This window comes from Pipistrellus kuhlii, unplaced genomic scaffold (assembly GCF_014108245.1).
Source record: "Pipistrellus kuhlii isolate mPipKuh1 unplaced genomic scaffold, mPipKuh1.p scaffold_m20_p_3, whole genome shotgun sequence".
In the NCBI taxonomy this organism is placed as follows: Eukaryota; Metazoa; Chordata; class Mammalia; order Chiroptera; family Vespertilionidae; genus Pipistrellus; species Pipistrellus kuhlii.
In genome coordinates this window covers 59,511,970-59,530,521 of record NW_023425529.1, presented here as the reverse complement: position 1 = coordinate 59,530,521, position 18,552 = coordinate 59,511,970, and the positions used below count along the sequence as shown (strand labels likewise).

Sequence of the window (18,552 nt, the reverse complement as noted above, 5' to 3'; positions counted from 1 at the left end):
ACTTACTCCTGTCAACTTCTCCTCGAGCATCCTTCAACTCAGTGCTTCAGAAGTTGAGGGCAGCTGACAGCTTCTGTCTGCACCGACAAATCTCACTTCCTTCAGCAATCTGGGGCCAGTGGTCTTAACCCCACTTCCTTTTTATGACTTATGTCTAGTCACATTGTCCCACAGGATGCTGTCATAACTGCATTATGTTCCATTCTGGAACATATATCAATCTACCAAATGAAAAATAACTCGATTAAAGCTGAGCAAAAATCAGGAAACATGAAACCCTTTCATTGTACAATAATTTTACCCCAGCACAGAGCACACAGTGGATTTTTCCTGTTAATTCTGTGACTCCCCGATAGTTTTCCACTGTGCTGCTCAGCCAATGGGTGGGATAAATAGGAAGGAATAAGGGATGCCTAGAGTAGCAGGCATACAGTGTTTCCCAAAGTGTGCTACGTGTACCCCTAGAGGTACGGGAAGAGTTTGGTGGAGGTATGCGTTGCATTGGAGTTTGGTGGGGATATGCACTGCACCGTGCTTAGGTGCGCCTAATTCTACATTCTCATGAGTACGAGGGGTACTCAGTGTATGAAAATTATAGAAGGGGTACACGCATGTCAAAAGTTTGGGAAACACTGTATGGAATATTTAGAAAATGGGGCCTATTAATATAAAAGAATATGCAGGGAATTTTACAAGATGCCTTAATTAAAATCATTCCTTATTCCTGTAGGACACAGGTCCTCACTGCCTATGTAAAGGAAAATGGAGGCAGTTCTATAAAAATAGACTAATGACTTTGGTGCTGATTTATGTTTGTTGTAAATATACTAGATATATCACTGGCCAAACATGTGCAGCATTTAAACAGTACTAGAGAACGACACAGCACCTCCTCATGGGATTGTGCTTTCACATCCTGGTGACCGGTGCATCAATTAGATTTTAGGAAAAACACTCCTCCAAGAAGCTGTTCTCTCAATATATGCTTCTCCAAGTCTTTTTGGGGAGGACCATGATGGTTTACAATTTTTGTACATTCAATCATTGTTACCTTGTAAAGACTCTCATTTGATTTGAATATTTTTAAACTTTTTTATGATAAAATAAATGGTTTGAATATAAATTTCTTTTTGGCAAATTGTTTGTTTGGTCTCAGAATATAAAACAAAACAAATGTATATGCCTACAAGTACAGACATATATGTTGGAACATAATTAAGACACAAAAAATGAATTTTATAAAACTGATTTTATATAGAGAGAGCCATCATGGAATTTTTCAAAACACTGATGTAAGTTGCTGTTGAGATCAGTGGGAGTGAGCAAGTTCTAACAGACCTCATTTGCCACATTTTAGGAAGGCGGGAGTCTTTATCTGGAAGAGTCCGTGTAATTTCTGTGGGTACGTTTAACTGGAGATTAGTACTGTGGTGACCGTCTTCTTAGGTTACTGATACCAAAGGATACAGAAAAACTGGAAGAATAGTATTAATATCAACCCCCTTACATCCAAGGATATCACTGCTGGAGATGCCTGCTCCTGGGAGTTCCCAAAGGGCTTTCAAGTATTTATGGAAAAACTTACCTTTTTAGGAAAAAAATCAGTACCATGTGAAACCTAAGTGAGTTGGGGCTTCTTTTTTACTGAAGTAAATTTCTAATGTAGTCATAGATATATGAGAGTAACCTTCATTTTCCGATGAAAAAAAGCTAAGACTCATCAATGAAGAAGATAATTGCTCAAGTTCACCTCCATGAAAGAAGCATGGTGAGGGAGGCAATTTAAATGATCTATGTCACTTACCTCTTAATTCATAGCTCTTTTGAAAAGTATGTTTCTTTTGTTTAGCAATACTATTAATAGGCATGTTTTATGTAAACTTCCACTGCTATTTCTCTGTGTAAGTTTAATTTTTCCTGAGAGGCTTTTACATATCAAATGAGAGTCTCATCATTTCTGATATAAAAATTTCCAAGGGTTATTATCCACTTATGTCTCCTTTCTAGAGAAGAAATCATTGGCAATTTCCTACACTTCTCTTTCCTTTGTTCAAGATCTCTTCAGAGATTATCAAGGTCATATTCAGATTGAAATTTCAATTGTGGAATTTTATGACCACACAAACGGATTATTCTTGTGTAAATGTTGCTTCTATGATAAAAAGTACTTTTATTTTAAATGCAGATGAGTATATTTGACTGGCTATTTACTAAACATTTGGAGAGACACTTTGTACCCTCCAGGTGGAGAAAATTGTTATTGAGCTCTTAATGGAATTGACAAATTCTACTACACATCTCATACCAACATTATCCCTCAATCTTTACAAAAACTGTTTTAATTTTTCTGTTCTCCTGACCCCACCCCATCTTTCTTCCCTTGTCCCCACTCTCTTATGAAATGACTTCATCCCTTCCTGCACAGGGAAAATAGAAGACAGCAGAAGATAACTTGCTCAACTTCTACTGCCAAAACCAGTAGCATCCCTGTTCTCCCCCATTCCCCATAGTGATGCAAGTGCTCCAGGAGTCTGGGAGCCCTGCAACTCACTGTGAGTTCTTAGCTTCCAGCAGGAAGTTAAGAATTTAAAGGAGAGCCAGCATAAATTTTAAAGTGAAAGCGCATTTATCAGTGAAGTGCAAAAGAGTGGTCTACTCCACAGAGAGACTAGCCCCTTCCTAATGGTATTTACTTTTTTTATTGAGGCTCATTTAATCCAGGGTAGGGCATTCAACAAGGGTGATGAATATTTAGGATTTCTCAGAAGAGCTCGGTGGGCCATTTTGTGGCCTTTTATGGACTTTCTGTTTCTACACCGAGGCTAGGGGTCACGGTAAGGTGAAATTAGTTGCCATGTTGGATCTAGCTGGTCTCTGCAGGTTCTAAGCCATAAATCTGTTGGGGGTGATCTTACTATCTCCTTATTAGTCTCTGTAATCCTTATAGGATACAGCTATTTTACCATATACCCTAATCTGAATATATAATAATAAAAGTATAATATGCAAATTAGACCAGATGTCCTTCCAGATGACCTTCTTGATGAAGCCAGGACTGCAAGGGAAGCTAGGTCCTGGGTGCCAGAAGGAAGCTGGTGCCAGCAGCTGGGAGAAGGAAGGTCTGCTCTTGCATGAGTTTTGTGCATCAGGCCTCAAGTATTATAATAGAAGAAATACCTCCCTCTAATTTCCTATCCAAAGCTCATCCTCCTGCCTATACTCTGGATTCCACCTCCTCTGATCTGGGGAACTCAGTTTAATGATTATTCCTCTTGCTTTTTCCTATGTTTTCAACACTGACTCCTTCCTTTCATTCACTAAATGTACTCAAATCTCTCCTATCTCAAAAAAAGAACCAAATCCCTTGACCTTTCCTTCCAGTTAACACACTGTCATCTCTTATCATAACCAACTTGTTGCAATAGTCATTTGTATGTTTTCTCTTTTATCTCCCACTCACTTCTTAATCCAATCCAATTAATTCTAGCTTTCTCCCCCACCACACACACACACACACACACACACACACACACACTAAAACTATTTTCTGTAAGTTTATCAATAAGTTTTTAATGATATAGATTTATATTTAGTGATAAAAAAGAATGCTTTGATACAGTTTTTTGAGTGAAAAAATAGCTTACAAAATATATAGTATACATAATATAGTATAATCTATTCACTTTTTGGTGTATCGGCCTATGAATTTTAGATTCATGTAACTACTACCAGAATACAGAAAAGTTTGATCACTAGAAAAAACTTCTTCAAACTATCTCCCAACCCCCCAACACTTAAACTCTAATAACCATTGTCCATCATTATAGAGAATGTTATATAGATTGAATCATATAGTATGTGATTTTTTGACTGTCTTCTTTCATTCAGCCTAGTGCCTTTGAGTTTCACCTAAGTTGTGTGAACCAATAGTCCATCCCTTTGTATTGATGAGTAATATTATATTGTATAGATGTATCACTGTTTATTTATTCACTTATTGAAGAACATTTGAGTTGTTTCTTTTGGGGACCAATTAGAGCAGCCATTGGAATTAGCTTATAGATTTTTGTGTGAGCGTAAGTTTTTATTTCTCTAAGTACGTACACAGGTATGAAATTGCTGGGTTATATGGTAAATACATGTTTAACTTTATAAGGAACTGCCAAACTATTTTCCATACGGCCTTTGCCATTTTGCATGCCCATCAGCAAGGTATAAAATTTTCTGTTGTTCTAGATCACATGTGTCAAACACAAGGCCCTCGGGCCAAATCCGTCCCGCCAGGCCTTGCAATGTGGCCCGCACCACGCTGTCATCACTGCACTCCGCTGCGTTTCCATCACAATGACAGTTTATGACTGTTCAGTAAACCATTCGGCCCGCGATTTAGGCTGGATTTTAGATTTTGGCCCCTTCTCTGATTGAGTTCAACACCCCTATTCTAGATCCTCTCCAGCACTGAACACTGTTAGTATTTTTTATTTTAATGAATCTAAGAGGTTTATAGTGGCATCACATCACAATTTTAATATGCATTTATGTACTGGATAATAGGATTAGGAAAAATCTTATGTGATTATTTGCCATGTATATATTATCTTTGATAGTGTTTGTTCAAATCTTAAACCCATTTTAAAATTGACTTGTTCTCTTCTTACTGTTGAGTTTTGTGAGGTTCTTTAAGTTTTCTGATTGCAAGTTATTTGGTAGATATGTGATTTGTAGTTATTTTCCCCCAATATGTAGCTTTCTTTTTATTTTTTAAAAATTGAGTTTATTGGGGTGACATTGGTTAATAAAATTATATAGGTTTCTGGGATACAAGTTTATAATGCATTGTCTGTATATTGAATGTGTTCACTACCCCAAGTCAAATCTCCTTCATCACCATTTATTCCCCCCGACCCCCCATTTACACTCTTCTACCTCCTCCCACCCACATTGCCCTCTAGTAATTACTCTACTATTGCCTGTGTCTATGAGTTTTGTTTTTTGCTTAACCTTGACACCTTTTCATCCAGTCCCCCAAAACCCAAACCTTCTGACAGCTGCCAGTCAGTTCTATGTATCTATGAGTCTGTTTTTTTATTTTATTAGTTTATTTTGCTCATTAGATTCCAGATATTAGTGAAATTCATATGGTACTTGTCTTTCTCTGACTGGCTTAGTTCACTGAGAACAATACTCTCTATATTCATCCATACTGTCACAAAGGATAATATTTCCTTCTTTTTTTATAGCAAAGTAGCATTCCTTTGTGTACATGTACCACAGCCTCCCCCCCCCCCCCCCCCACACACACACACACTTAACTACTGATGGGCACTTAAGCTACTCCCAAATCTTGGCTATTGTAAGTAAGGCTGCAATGAATATAAGGGTGCATATATTCTTTCAATTAGTGCTTTAGGTTTCCTCAGATATATTCCCAGAAGTGGGATCACTGGGTCATAATGTAGTTTCACTTTTAATTCTTTGAGGTTACTCCATACTGCTTTCCACAGTGATTATACTAGTCTACATTCTCACCAAGAGTGCACAAGGGTTCCCTTTTCTCCACATTCTCAACTACACTTATTTGTTGATTTATTGATGATAATCATTCTGAAAGGTTTGAGGTGATATCTTATTATGGTTTTTATTTGCCTTTCTCTGATGACTAGTGAAGCTGAACAACTTTTCATATGTCTATTGGCCATTTGTATGTCCCCTTGGAAGAAGTGTCTATTCAGGTCCTTTGCCACTTTTAAATAGGATTGTTTATTTTTTTTTTTGGTGTTGAGTTTTATAAGTTCTTTATAAATTTTGGATATTAACCACTTATCAGCTGTATCATTGGAAAATATGTTCTTCCATTCAGTGGGTCTCTTTTCCTTTTGATGATGGTTTCTTTGCTGTGCAAAAACTTATTTAATGTAGTCCCTTGCACTTATTTTTTCTTTTGTTTCCCTGGACCAAGGAGATATATCAGAAAAAAAAATATTGCTATGATAAATGTTTTAGATTATTGCCTATATTTTCTTCTAAGATTTTTATGGTTTTGAGTCTAACATTTAAGTGTTTAATTCATTTTGAGTTTATTCTTGTGTATCTTATAAAGAAGGTGGTCTAGTTTCTTTTTTCTTTTTTTTTTTTTTTTTTTTTTGCATGTATCTGTTCAATTTTCCCAACACCAGACTAACTTTAGCCCATTGTATACTCTTGCTTCCTTTGTCACATTAATTGACCATTAAGGCATGGCTTTATTTCTGGGCTTTTTATTCTGTCCTATCTAGTACATGCACAAGGCCTTCTTTTACCAGTGCTGGGCAGCAAAAGTACAAAGGCACTCTGAGATCCACCTCCATTTGCCTCTGCCTGAGGACTGCCTTTTAGGTTAAGTCACTGAAAGAGCCTCTGATCGTACTTGTGTTGCATGAGGTAGGTTCACAGTGAGTCACCAAGTAGGAGCAAGTGGTATTCACCAGATTGATTCAGTTTCAAATTAAACACCAGTGCTGGGTCTGAGGCCATTCAGAAAATATCCTGAGGTATACGTAGTCTAGCTGCTACTCAACTGGGTGCTTGCACATTTTAGAGTTGGGGCAGTGTCTCAGGAAGTCAACAGAGTGAGGCCAGAGAGTTTATCAGGCCCAAACAGACCGATGTTTGACCTTGCGAAGAGAGAGCTGTGCTTCAGTCAGTCATGCAAGAGAAAAGTTATCCCTGCCCTGGAGTTACACAAGTCAGTCCACCCCAGATTCTGCTGAGAGAGTAATTTTCTATGAACAATATTTGGACAGCTTCTTGTTGCCATAGGGCATATCAGGGGGTATCTACGGTTGCTAGGTACTATGTTAGGAGCATTAATATGTGTGATCTGCTCACCCTGGTTATTAATTTATGTAAAAGATCTAATGTTTGTTTTTTCTAATTGATATTTGAACTAGTGATAATCTTTTGTCTAACATGTATGTTTTCTCTTTCCTTCTGTGGTCAGAGACAAGTAAAAGAAAGAATTATTCAATTCAATGAATATTTACCTAACAGAAGAAATAAGAGTGAATGTATTACTTTATCTGGATGGCCATGTTACTCTCACTAAGAAGGAAAGGATGGATATTGTTGCATAACTAGATGTTGCTACCACAATGAGTATACTCATATTCCTATCAGTGAGCTTAAAATACCCTAGAAATATTCATATATACTCATGAGTATTCAAAGGAGGAAAGCTTTAATATGATATAAATTATTGTCATTTGAGGAACAGATAGGAAGGACATCCTGGAATAGAAGTAGGACGGGGTTTAGGAACTGTGAGTTTAAATAAAGGAAGAAATTCCTGGCTAAAAGAGGTATTAAAATATCTGATAAATAGGACTTTTTCAAACTACTATTACTTCTGCCCACCCAGAGTTTCTGAGATGCCTCCATACCACGAAGTGTGTTCTATTTGTTGGGGATAATGAAGCAGTGGAAAAAGGAGACTAGTCTAAATCCTTCACAAATCTTAAAGCTGCTTAGAACAAGCAACTCTCCATATCAGATCTTTCTACTGATCTTATTGAATAAGGTCTTTGAATTTTGTTTCTGTTTCGTCCTCCTTTCAGGGTGCTTTTCAGGAAACAATGATCACATTTTGGCAATTCATCATAAGAGGACTGGGAAGCCAGCATTCCTTTATCACCATTCACAAGACATTGAGAAGAGCCTGGACATAGCTCCACAAAAGATATATAAACATTCTTCTTCTGAAACTCAAGTAAACAGAAACCACCAAATTGTCGATTCAGCATTTCTTAGGCCTGCGTATGATCCATCTCTCAATCTGTTGGCCGTGGCTGGTCAAGATCCTGAAGTTGAAAACCTTCCAATCCCTGCAGCAAATGTAATCGTGGTGGTAAGTATTGTACTTAACTGATGTTTATGCTGGTGCTTTTCTCTGTGGTTGATGTTGAAAAAAAAAAAAAAAAAAGAAGAAGAAAACTAATGATAAATAAGTTATCTTTGGATCACACTGACTTCTTTTTTTAACCACAACATTTCTCATTCTCTAATATTTCTTTTTTGTTACTTTATAATTGTTTCTTGGCTTCCTCTTGACTATGATGAGCCCAAGGAATAAGAAGCTTTGTCTGCATCCTCTGTGCATAGCACAGTGCATGGTGCATAGTAGGTGCTTAACAAATATTTGAGTTAAAAATTGCTTTAGGTCTTACAAGTAGAGCAGATCACATCCTACACTGAGTCTCCTGCCTTCTGTGATAATCTCTTCTAAGCAGATATGCCTTAATCTCTTTATACAGGTAAGCAATACTTATTGAAAGTCTCTGGTCACTTCACTCACATTGTAAAAATGAAGAGTCCACTGAAAGGGAAGAAGAATCATAGGTGGAGGGTGGTTTTTTGTCACTGGAGTCAATAAGATGGTTCAGGAGTAGTTGATGGATAATATTCCTAACATCACTGTACAAACATTGCTCTTTATTAGTCAAGATGGTGCAATGGTCCCATTGCTTATATTCTTAGGGTATGCAACCCAGGCATGAGGTTCTCAATTTGTGGAGGTATCATGGTTGAAATACATACTGAAGTTGATACACTATTTAGATGATAATCCCTCTCAAGTTTAAAATTACTATAGGAGGCTCCACATTAAAACTATAGATCAGTAGCTAAATGATTGGTGTTGCATATATTGATATGCAATATAAATATGTTGATTATATTTTGGGGCAGATAATTCAATGAAGCCATGTTTGCATTTTGGTAACCTTTCTCTGCACAAAATATAATGAAAGTTAACAAGCTTTTCTTAATTTTTTTAATCTGCTATATATAGGACACCTTACCTAGTATTAAGAATGAAAGACCCGTTTATTGATGTATTCAACTAGCATACATTGAATATTTATTATATTCCAGTCTTTACTTGGGGTATCTAGAAAGAGAGACAATTAATTTGGAGTCTCTGATTTTACTTGAGAAATGCCTGGGGGAGGGGGGGTGTTAGTAATTCAATAAAAATCATAAGTTGAGGACACAAGATGAGCTCTTGTTAAGAGAAAAATCTGTGAGTCATTTGCCTCTTAAAATACTTGAACAAATTTTTGCTTTTACATGAGTAACACATGTTCTGAAGGTGAAATCCATGTATTCAGTAAAGATAAATGATGTTAATGATGTCGCTGTATTTGGATATGCCTGTGATAATGCTGGGGCTCATGGGAAATAGTTTCTCTAATAGCCATCATATAACCATAGTTATGAACTCTTAAGGTCACTGTGAATTACAGTTCAGGAGGTTTGTTCTATCTTGTAATGTCATGTACTGTCTAGTTAACTTAATATCATGCAGGATAAAATGCATCAATGAGGAATTCTGGCATGTAATTTCACTTTTAGTTTATTTGTGGTTTGGAAATTCATGAAAAAGATACAATAGGCTATTTCACTGCATTTTCCTTCCCAACTACTCTTAACCTATTTCTAACCATTTTGTGGCTTTGATAGTTTGCAACAATTGCTAGTGCTAATGTTTCCTATAATCCACTTACATTGCTTATGCAATTTGTGGAGCTCTCATGATTTAAATATATACTGAAGTTGTATTTTAGTAGAAAAACCTGGGAAGTGTAATTATTATAAAATAAATCAATAATGTTCAGCTTACTAAAAAACAGAGTCAACATTCAAACAAGTATTGGCTGGTTTGAAGGTTCAACTATCCAGAAAAGAAATTTAGGAATGGAGTGTAGATGATGAAAGGGAGATATTCTGGTGATTAAAATGACCTTGATGGAATAAATGATATGCTTTTGTGTGGCCAGGCTATGCATGTGTGTATATACATATACATATACATATACATATACGTATACATACATATATATACATATACATATACACATATATATGTATGTGTGTGTGTGTGTGTATACACACACACACACATACATATACATACACACACACATACACACACAACAGAGGCTATTTTGCTTGAGGAATATTGCAGTGGTACCAAAGAATTATTTATTGGATTCATTTTATTCCAAGTGAGCTATGTTAATAGGTATTGTTTTCTGAATTAGGTAAATTATTTTTGTGTTTTTTTCCTTGCTAGAGTGAAAAGTCATTTCCTACCTCCAAAATGTTTATGTAATTTTTAAGATTTCCTAGCTCAGACGGAGAGATAATTTTACTCCTCCTCTTATATTTCTTTCTCTCTCTCACTTCTGACATCACTAAGACATTGGGTTTAAAATGAGATATATAACCAGGACAGGGAAGATGAATGTGTCCCTCTTCCTTTACTGATTCTTAATTGCTTTCTCAAAGCATTTCATAAGAGCATTTGTCCACAAATGAATTTTTTTCTTTTTCTTCTTTGTTTTATAATCAGTAAAATCCATAGGTTGTTTACTCCAAGGAGAGAACAGCACGATTAAAATGTTTATCCTAAAGAATGCTAATTATGTTCCAGAAGCTTAATTAAGAAACTGTTCATGGGATTTTTGTACAAATTCAATATAGAGGAAATGTGAACGTCTTTAAGGTCAGTGCTATGGTAAAAGTCAAAATAACAACAATGGATTTAACCAAATGTGCGCTGGAAATTCCATTGCTCTTACCCCTAAATTCCCAAGACATTCATCAGGGCACAATATTCTGAGGGACGCAATATTCGGAGGGAGGGAACTCAGGAGTGTCAGTGAAAATGGTAGAGTGGAAGCAACTACAGGTGTTTCCAGTTCAGCAAGTTCTGCATAGATTGCTAAATGAAGACTATTGTATTCTGGGGAAATCTGAGAAAACTGGATTAGGAAGACTTTGAAATATAAAAAGTAGAATATAAATGATTTACACCTTAAGATGGAATTGAGGAAAGGAATAAAGAAAAGGAAGAAGAAGAAGAAGAAGGTGAAGAAGAAGAAGAAGAAGAAGAAGAAGAAGAAGAAGAAGAAGAAGAAGAAGAAGAAGAAGAAGAAGGTATAAGAGAAAGAGGAAGAGAAAGAGAAAAAAGGAATGAAAGGGGAAAAGGAGGGAGGAAAAAAGGAAGGAAGGAAGGAAGGAAGGAAGGAAGGAAGGAAGGAAGGAAGGAAGGAAGGAAGGAAGGAAAAGAGAAGAGAGATGATACAGTGTTAGTTCCTATGACAATGGAAAGACTTCTGTGAGCATGAAAGAATATGATGGGGATCCCATTCCTAGGAGGTTGGGATGGTCTCTGTGAGATTCCTTTAATCCAAAAGCTTCTTGTCTTGCTCACTCACCGAGATCAGTGCACAGACAGACATTCTCTTGTGTTTAGGCACAGAACATAATTTTGCAAATATTTTTCAGGTAGTTTCTTTTGAAGATTATTAAAGCCAAAAACTTTGGCTAACTCTGATTTTCATTTACATCCTGAACTCTGTTAGGTACATCTTGAACTTCAGCTTGGTTCTGCTGCTGACCAATTTTGACTTTTATCTTACAGAAGAAGAGATAATTCCTAGATGTGATTTGAAAGAATTTAGAAGTCCAGTTTTGTCATTGCCTTGCACCACAATAAATAAATTTTGTATCATCTTGCAAATTATATGGAATATATAAATAATTGTTGGACCTTTTTTTGAATAGGAAAATTGCCTTAATTACAATTTTGTGTTTGTGTAGTGAATATGCCAAAGGGTGAGTTTAATCTATGTAGCTATCACTAGAATTCTGCTATGTCAGGAAAGGCTTATAGTTTAGGATTATTTTTTTCACAAGTGACAAGAAATCTAATCCAAATTAGAGAAAATTTTGAGGTTCAAGTACCAACATTTCTGTAGTAGAGCTAGCTTTAAGTATGATTTGATCAAGGGCTCAAATAATCAATAAGGATTAATCTCCAAGTTTTATTTCCTCTGGGATCACTTCACTCTCAGACTGGTTCTGTCCTCAATTTGCTTTCTTAAAATTCCTAGGGTTTCATCCTTGCAGGTTTCTATTCTATGAAGAAAATGAACTCTTCCACAACTCTCAATAATATACTGGGCACTTCTATCACTTGACCAATCTAAGTACTCACTTCATCCTAGAATAATTTGTGACCAAGTGATAAAAGTAGACTGATTATCTCAAGCCTAAGCCACATGCCCCATCCCTAAAGCATCTTTAAACACCCCATAAGTTACATAGGAGATGAAATGACCTGAAGAAATATTGTGACACTATTAGCAAGCAAAGGAAGAACAGAAGCCAGATAGCAGCTAAACTTAAGCTAAAGCAGCGTATCTACACTTCAATTTTTGCTAAGCCCCTTCAAAAAAAAAAAAAAAAAAATGAGGATGTGAGGACATCAACTTAGCCTCAAGAATTTGATTCTTATACAAAATGAGTGACAAGTCATATTATAAATTCTCCAATAATGACAATAGGTAGCAAACTCATTCTAACATAGAAGAAAAGTAAGGTGCCTGTGACTAGACTGTTTGCCAATGAGAAGGGCCATAATTTTGTGCAATCTATTGGACTCAGGATATTATGTTGCTAGAATATCTCCAATTTGTGAAAAATACTGTAGCTTGTATACTTCATTATGATGACTGCTTACATGATGGAGAATTAGGAGGCTGTGTTGAGCTGCAGGGCAGCAGGTGCATAACTCACAGAAAGTGTGATTCAAATGCAGGCGTTAGAAAATGTTGAATTATTATGTGTCAAATATATTTGGAGTCATATAGTAAATACTAAATCCAAAATCCTAAATGGATGTAAGACACAGTCTCCTGTAATGTTTGGTGTGACTTGGTTGTCTTTCAATACAGTCTGGAACACTTATTCCAAGTTCCTAGAAGGAATGAGTATAATAGTCTAAGAGTGCCCTGGTGTGTGTTACTCAATGGTTAGAGCACTGACCCATGCACCAAAGGATCATGGGTTCAGTTCTCCATCAAGGGCACATACCTGGCTTGTGGTTTGATCCCTGGTCCCAATCTGGGCATGTGTGGGAGGCAGATAATGTTTCACACCAAGGTTTTGCTCTTGTTCTCTAGCTCTCACTTTCTCGCTCTCCTCCCCCCCTCCCTCCTCCGTTCCTTCCTTCTGCTCTCTAAAAATTAATGGGAAAAACATTCTTGGGTGAGGATTAATACACACACACACACACACACACACACACACACACACAAAAAAAAAAAAAAAAAAAAAAGCCTGAGAGAAAAATCTCTGTCAGGTCCAGATATGGTAGTCCATTTGTTAAAACAATCAAATTCTTTCCTTTGATTTTTTAAGTAAATGTAGTAATAGTATAAAAAATTCTTTTCTAACTTCCTTGAACATAGCATTTTGTCTGTAGACCCTACCAACTTTGGAATTTGGGATTTGCTCTGTGTATTAGGTATCTACTGTTACATAACACAATACCTCAGCATTTAGCAGCGTAACACAAGGTATGTTTATTATGTCATCCAGTGCTGAAGGTCAGTAACATGGGAGCAGATGAGTTGTGCGGGTCTATCTAAGAGGATACTGAAGTCATGCCGTCAGCCAGGGCTGAGCCTCTGAATGCTTGACTGAGCTGGAGGATTCACTTCCAAGCTCACTCCCAGGGCTGTGGGCTGGAAGCTTCAGTTCCGCAGCACATGGATAGCTCCATAGGCTTCTCACAACACGGCTCCCCAGAGCATGTGAAGGCACAGAGACACATACCAACCACACGGCCTTGTATGACCTGGTCCCCAAGTCACACACCATCATTTACACTTTATTCTATTCATTAGAAATGTCGCTAGCTCTATCCCACATTTATGGGATGGGGTCTGCAGGGGGATAAATACAGGAAGGCAGGGATCATTGGGAACTGTCTTAGAGTTCGGGTACCATAATATTCAAAGCAAAATTGGGGAATTACTGGATTGTGCCATTGTTATGTACTTCTACCTATGAACTTCAGGAAAGTTAATTGTGTGCAGAAACGATAGTCTGACATCTCATCATATATAGTAATGGTGGAAGAAACTATGTCAATAAAGCTCAAACTTAAAACCTTTAAGCTCAAAAGAAACTCATAAATTGGGCCAATTTACAGACAACAAAATCAAGGCCTCAAATCAGAACTTCCTCCAGATTGTTAGTAGTAAGTGCAACAGGCAGAATTAAAATCCTAATTTGTCTGACTTCAAATCTCAAACATTTTAAATTTTACCATAAGTCATTTAGTTTGCTTTGAGAAGGTATTATTATAAATTTTTTCAACAGAAACTTTGACTTTATGAATTACCCTTTATTTAAGCTAAAGGTAATGTTAACTGTTATTCTCTGAAAATATAGTAGCTAGATGTTACTGTTTGGAGTCAGGGGGTAAAAGGCAAAAGATCCATGATGGACATGGATCTTTATTATACATAATAATAAAAACAAATTATTCTTTTAAATTCTATTTTACTTTTAAGAAAATCTAAGAAAAAAGTTCTGTCCCCAACTTTGGAAATTTGGTTAAATTTTTGCTTTTATCTTAACTTACCCTAAATGCTGTATGTTAAACTATAAGATCTTATATAATCATCTTTTTTTAAAAATCCCAAACATTTGCATTTTGGTAAGCTTTGTGCTTATATTTTTTGAGATATTACTGTACCCATGGAAAAGAGTCTCGAAGTAGCAATTCCATCCCTAAGCTGGGCACCCTGACAGTCGTACTGTCACCATCTGTTGCTTTTTCCATTCCTCACTACTACAGCAGCAAGGAGGATGCTCAAACACATGTTGGAAATGTTAGAGGTCGAGTTCAGGCAATGTCTCTATGAAGTTTCACTACTGGACACTAAAATGACTGAAGTCTTAAGAGAACTGATTTAATTGATTATCACACTAATTGGACATTGACTATCTTTATGTAAAGTGTTCTGGTAATAGTTTTGTTCTGACTACAAAAGCAATATATTTTCATAGAATTTCAGAAGAGTTAGCAAGATAGAAAAGGAAAAAGAAGAAGTAAAAATAATTCTTAAGTGTTAGAGAATAATGTCATCTTAATATATATGTATCTATATAACCTTTTATATATATGGGTGTAGACTTTTTTAAACAAAATTATGGAATCTGCACACATGAAGTTTTGTATCTTATTTACTTTGTTTATATTATTATCACAGAAGTATAGTTTTTAAAATTATAAGATCAAATGTACTAAATCAAGCCTATGCCATGCTGGATTATGAAAAATAATCAAGTTATAAAAAACAATATTTTTGGTGAATACGTAAGTCATGGAGAAGAAGAAAAAGTGCTCTCTATAAGGAACCAATGTCACCAGAAAGGGACCAGATACAAGGCAGGTCTGCCCTGGCACAGTCTGGAATGTGTGGGTTCTTGACTTTGTGCAGGAAAGATTTCACAACATGAAATGGTGATTTTGAGAGTAGATTATTGAAGCTGGTGACAGTGAAACAAAGGGAGGACTTAAGATAGAAAAGGCAAGAATATAGCAACAGGAGTGAATCCTGCTTTGGCCCTTGGAAACGTGAGGAAGAGTCAAGCCTAAGCTAGTCTTCATTAGCCCTTTAGAGAGAAAGACACAGGCAGAGAAGTGGGCCAGCTAGGGTTTGTGAACTCAAAAAACAAATTACAGAGACAAAAGGGGGAACTTATAAACAGGTTAGGGGATTAGCCTGGTAGGAGCTTTTGCTGCCCACTGCTCCCCTAGTTGCAAATCTCTTGGGAACCCGAGAGCTTAGGAGAAAGCAAAGATGCACACCTGTGGAAAGAAGGGTAGAGGGAGACACAGGTGTGAGCCAGAGAGGTAGAGCACTGGTTCTTTGGTCTTAAGGGCTTTTGTATGCTTTCTAAAGGCAGGAATTTTAGGTAAGGTCTTAGGAGAGGATTTCAATATGAATATTCATCAGCTTTCCAGGTGTGTCCTTTGATATGCTGATGAATCAAAAGGAGTTAATAGAGGGATAAGGGTAATCACTGGTTAGTCTACCTTTCAAGAATGTCACTTAACAGAGATCAAGACCCAGGCAGGTCCATCCCAGCATGGACTGGAATGTGTAAACCATTTGTTGCTACGTGTCCTTGGTTAGGGAAGTAAGACTTTGTGCTTTATTATCTCTCTGCAAATTGCTCAACCATTTATCTGTCTGTTTCCTCATTCCGCTTGCCAAGGAATTTTTCTAGCTTTTTACTATCATGCCTCATGAAGAATAAGTAGGAGCAACTGGATTATCAGACATGCAAACGTTTTTTTGAATGGACACCTAATCCTTGCTTCTTAAAATATTCATTCATTCAAAAATATTATTGAGTGCTTCCCCAATAAAGTAGACTCTGGAGATACAAGAGTGGGAAGATAAACAAGATTATTTCAGCCATATAATTTACATTTTAATAGAAGAAAAACAAAATTAAGTAAACAACTGAACATAATTTCAGATGGTGGTTAAGTGCAATGAAGAAAACAGTTACAAGGCAGGGAGAAAGTGGTGGAAACTACATTATATTGGATATTGGGGGATTCTGTTTGATAATCCAGAATACTTAGGGACTGAATCAAGAAAGAGCTCCTACATGGAAACCATGTGATAAAAGAATAATTTTGGAATCAGCAGAACTGTGCTGGAATCCCAAATCACATACATACTAATCGTGCTCCTGCAGTGATTTACTTACCATTTCTATATCTCAGTTTCCTCCTTTGTGAAAAACTGATACTAATAATATTCATCCTATAAAATTGTTTCTGGACTTGAATGAGATAAAGTATTCAAGGCACTTAGTATCATGCCTGACACATAGTAAAATCCTTGTAAAAATTGGAGGCTATTATTATTACTAGTAGCCCAGTACTCAAAATTCCACGGCCCTGCCCACCCCTGCACACCTTGCCCACCTCGGAACACTGCCCCACCCGCCTGCTGGCTACCAGGCATCTGGGACCCAGGCCGCTTCACTCTGGCCACCACCGATACCCACCCAAATCCCCGGGGTTTCCCATCCAGTCATTGGTCCTCATAGCGTTACAGCCACAGGCCTTTTATCATATAGATATGGAACAATGGAAAATACATCTTTGTAGGCTTACTACCAAGAATACTTGTATTTCTCCTGATCCTCTGGTTGGTTTATAATTATATCTTTTAAGTGCTGTGAATCATGTTTCCCTCTTACTCTTGACTGCTAAAAAGCTGAAAGCTAAATTTGTGGTCTACCTCTAGCAAATGTAGAGAACTTTATTGAAAGCTTTATTTATTTTGTGAACTGACTTGACTCTTGGCTGGATATTTTCTTTTCTTCACTTACTTTTTCTTTTAATTCAATTTCCTCAATTCCATACTTTATATTCAATTTTATTTTGTTTTATATGTGAGTTTTTAAGCTACCATATATCTTTTCTCTAATATGTCCTAAATAGTCATGTAACAAAGTAGCAATCAGTATGGACAAGTTGAGTTTGAATGTTACACAGCAGGAAATCCCCGAGTTTACTCATTGGGTTTGTAGAAATAAAATATAGTTCATATGAAAGAATAATAATGATCTGTTTGGCTCACTGCTCAGTAGGCCCCAACCTCAGCCAATCCCAATGTCAAGGAATAATCCCTTATGAGCAGTTTAACACAGTGAAAATAGAATGATTTTGTTTTATTTTATTTTATCTTATTTTATTTTATTGTTTGAATTGATTTGAGAGAGAGGAAAGGAATGGAGAGAAAGGGAGAGAAACATTGATGTGAGAGAGAAACATTGATATGTGCCCCAACCAGGGACTGAATCCACAACCTAAGTATGTGCCCTGACCTGGAATTGTATCCACAACCTTTTTGGTGTAAGGGATGATGCTCCAACCAACTGAGCCACATGTTTGGGGCAAGAATGATATTAGAAGACATCTTGGGTTCACTTGCCTGTTCTGCCGCTAGCTGGCTTTGGGATTTTGGTCAAGTCAATGAACATTCTGAGTCTTTGTTTCTTCATTATAATGGTAATTGTAATTCCTGACTTGTCTACTGCCTATGATTCTTTCTAGAACCAGTGAATTTGTACTTTAAAGCATAGCACATTGTTATGTCAGCTGTCAAAATCATGGTGGTGGAGGATGATGGTCAATTTTGTGGCTGATCTACTCTGATCTTGGGATAAAATGCCAGTGTTGTAATGGGCTTCTTGCATCGTACAAATCTAGAAGGTACCCTGTAGTTTAAGCCAAAACCGTCCCCCAGAGCCCACACAGCCAGGTGAGGTGGTCTTGACTTATATAAGCCCTGCTTACATTTCATTGCTGATTACACAGTTCTTGACATCATCTTACAAACTGCACTTGCCTGGTCACCAGCCCAAGGGTCTGTTGACTCCCTTAGAGTGGACTTGGGGTGACAGGTGGGAAAGAAGGTAGATTTGATTAAGAATACAAATTCCCGCTGTAGTTTGTGCCATCTCTCAGGTGTCCTGAAGCAGGGGGAAGAAAAAAAAAGTTGCCTACTACCAACTCAGAATATAAAAACCAGAATTGAACATTGATTAGATTTCTTTTATTACCTGAAAGCAAAATCTTTATGAGAACTAGTTAATATTTGGAAAATAATTCCCCAAAGACTGTAAATG

The 18,552-nt window shown here is 36.8% G+C and overlaps 1 protein-coding gene across 5 annotated transcripts in view; it reads left to right on the top strand.

The window, feature by feature from the left end:
- The window catches only part of PTPRR (protein tyrosine phosphatase receptor type R), a 249,062-nt gene that overhangs the window by 12,422 nt on the left and 218,088 nt on the right, over positions 1-18,552 (top strand). For all 5 annotated transcript variants that reach the window (XM_036459014.2, XM_036459016.2, XM_036459013.2 and 2 more), the window contains exon 2: positions 7,593-7,882. In XM_036459014.2, the coding sequence (XP_036314907.1) occupies positions 7,593-7,882 (290 nt within the window). The remainder of the gene's footprint in view (positions 1-7,592; positions 7,883-18,552) is intronic.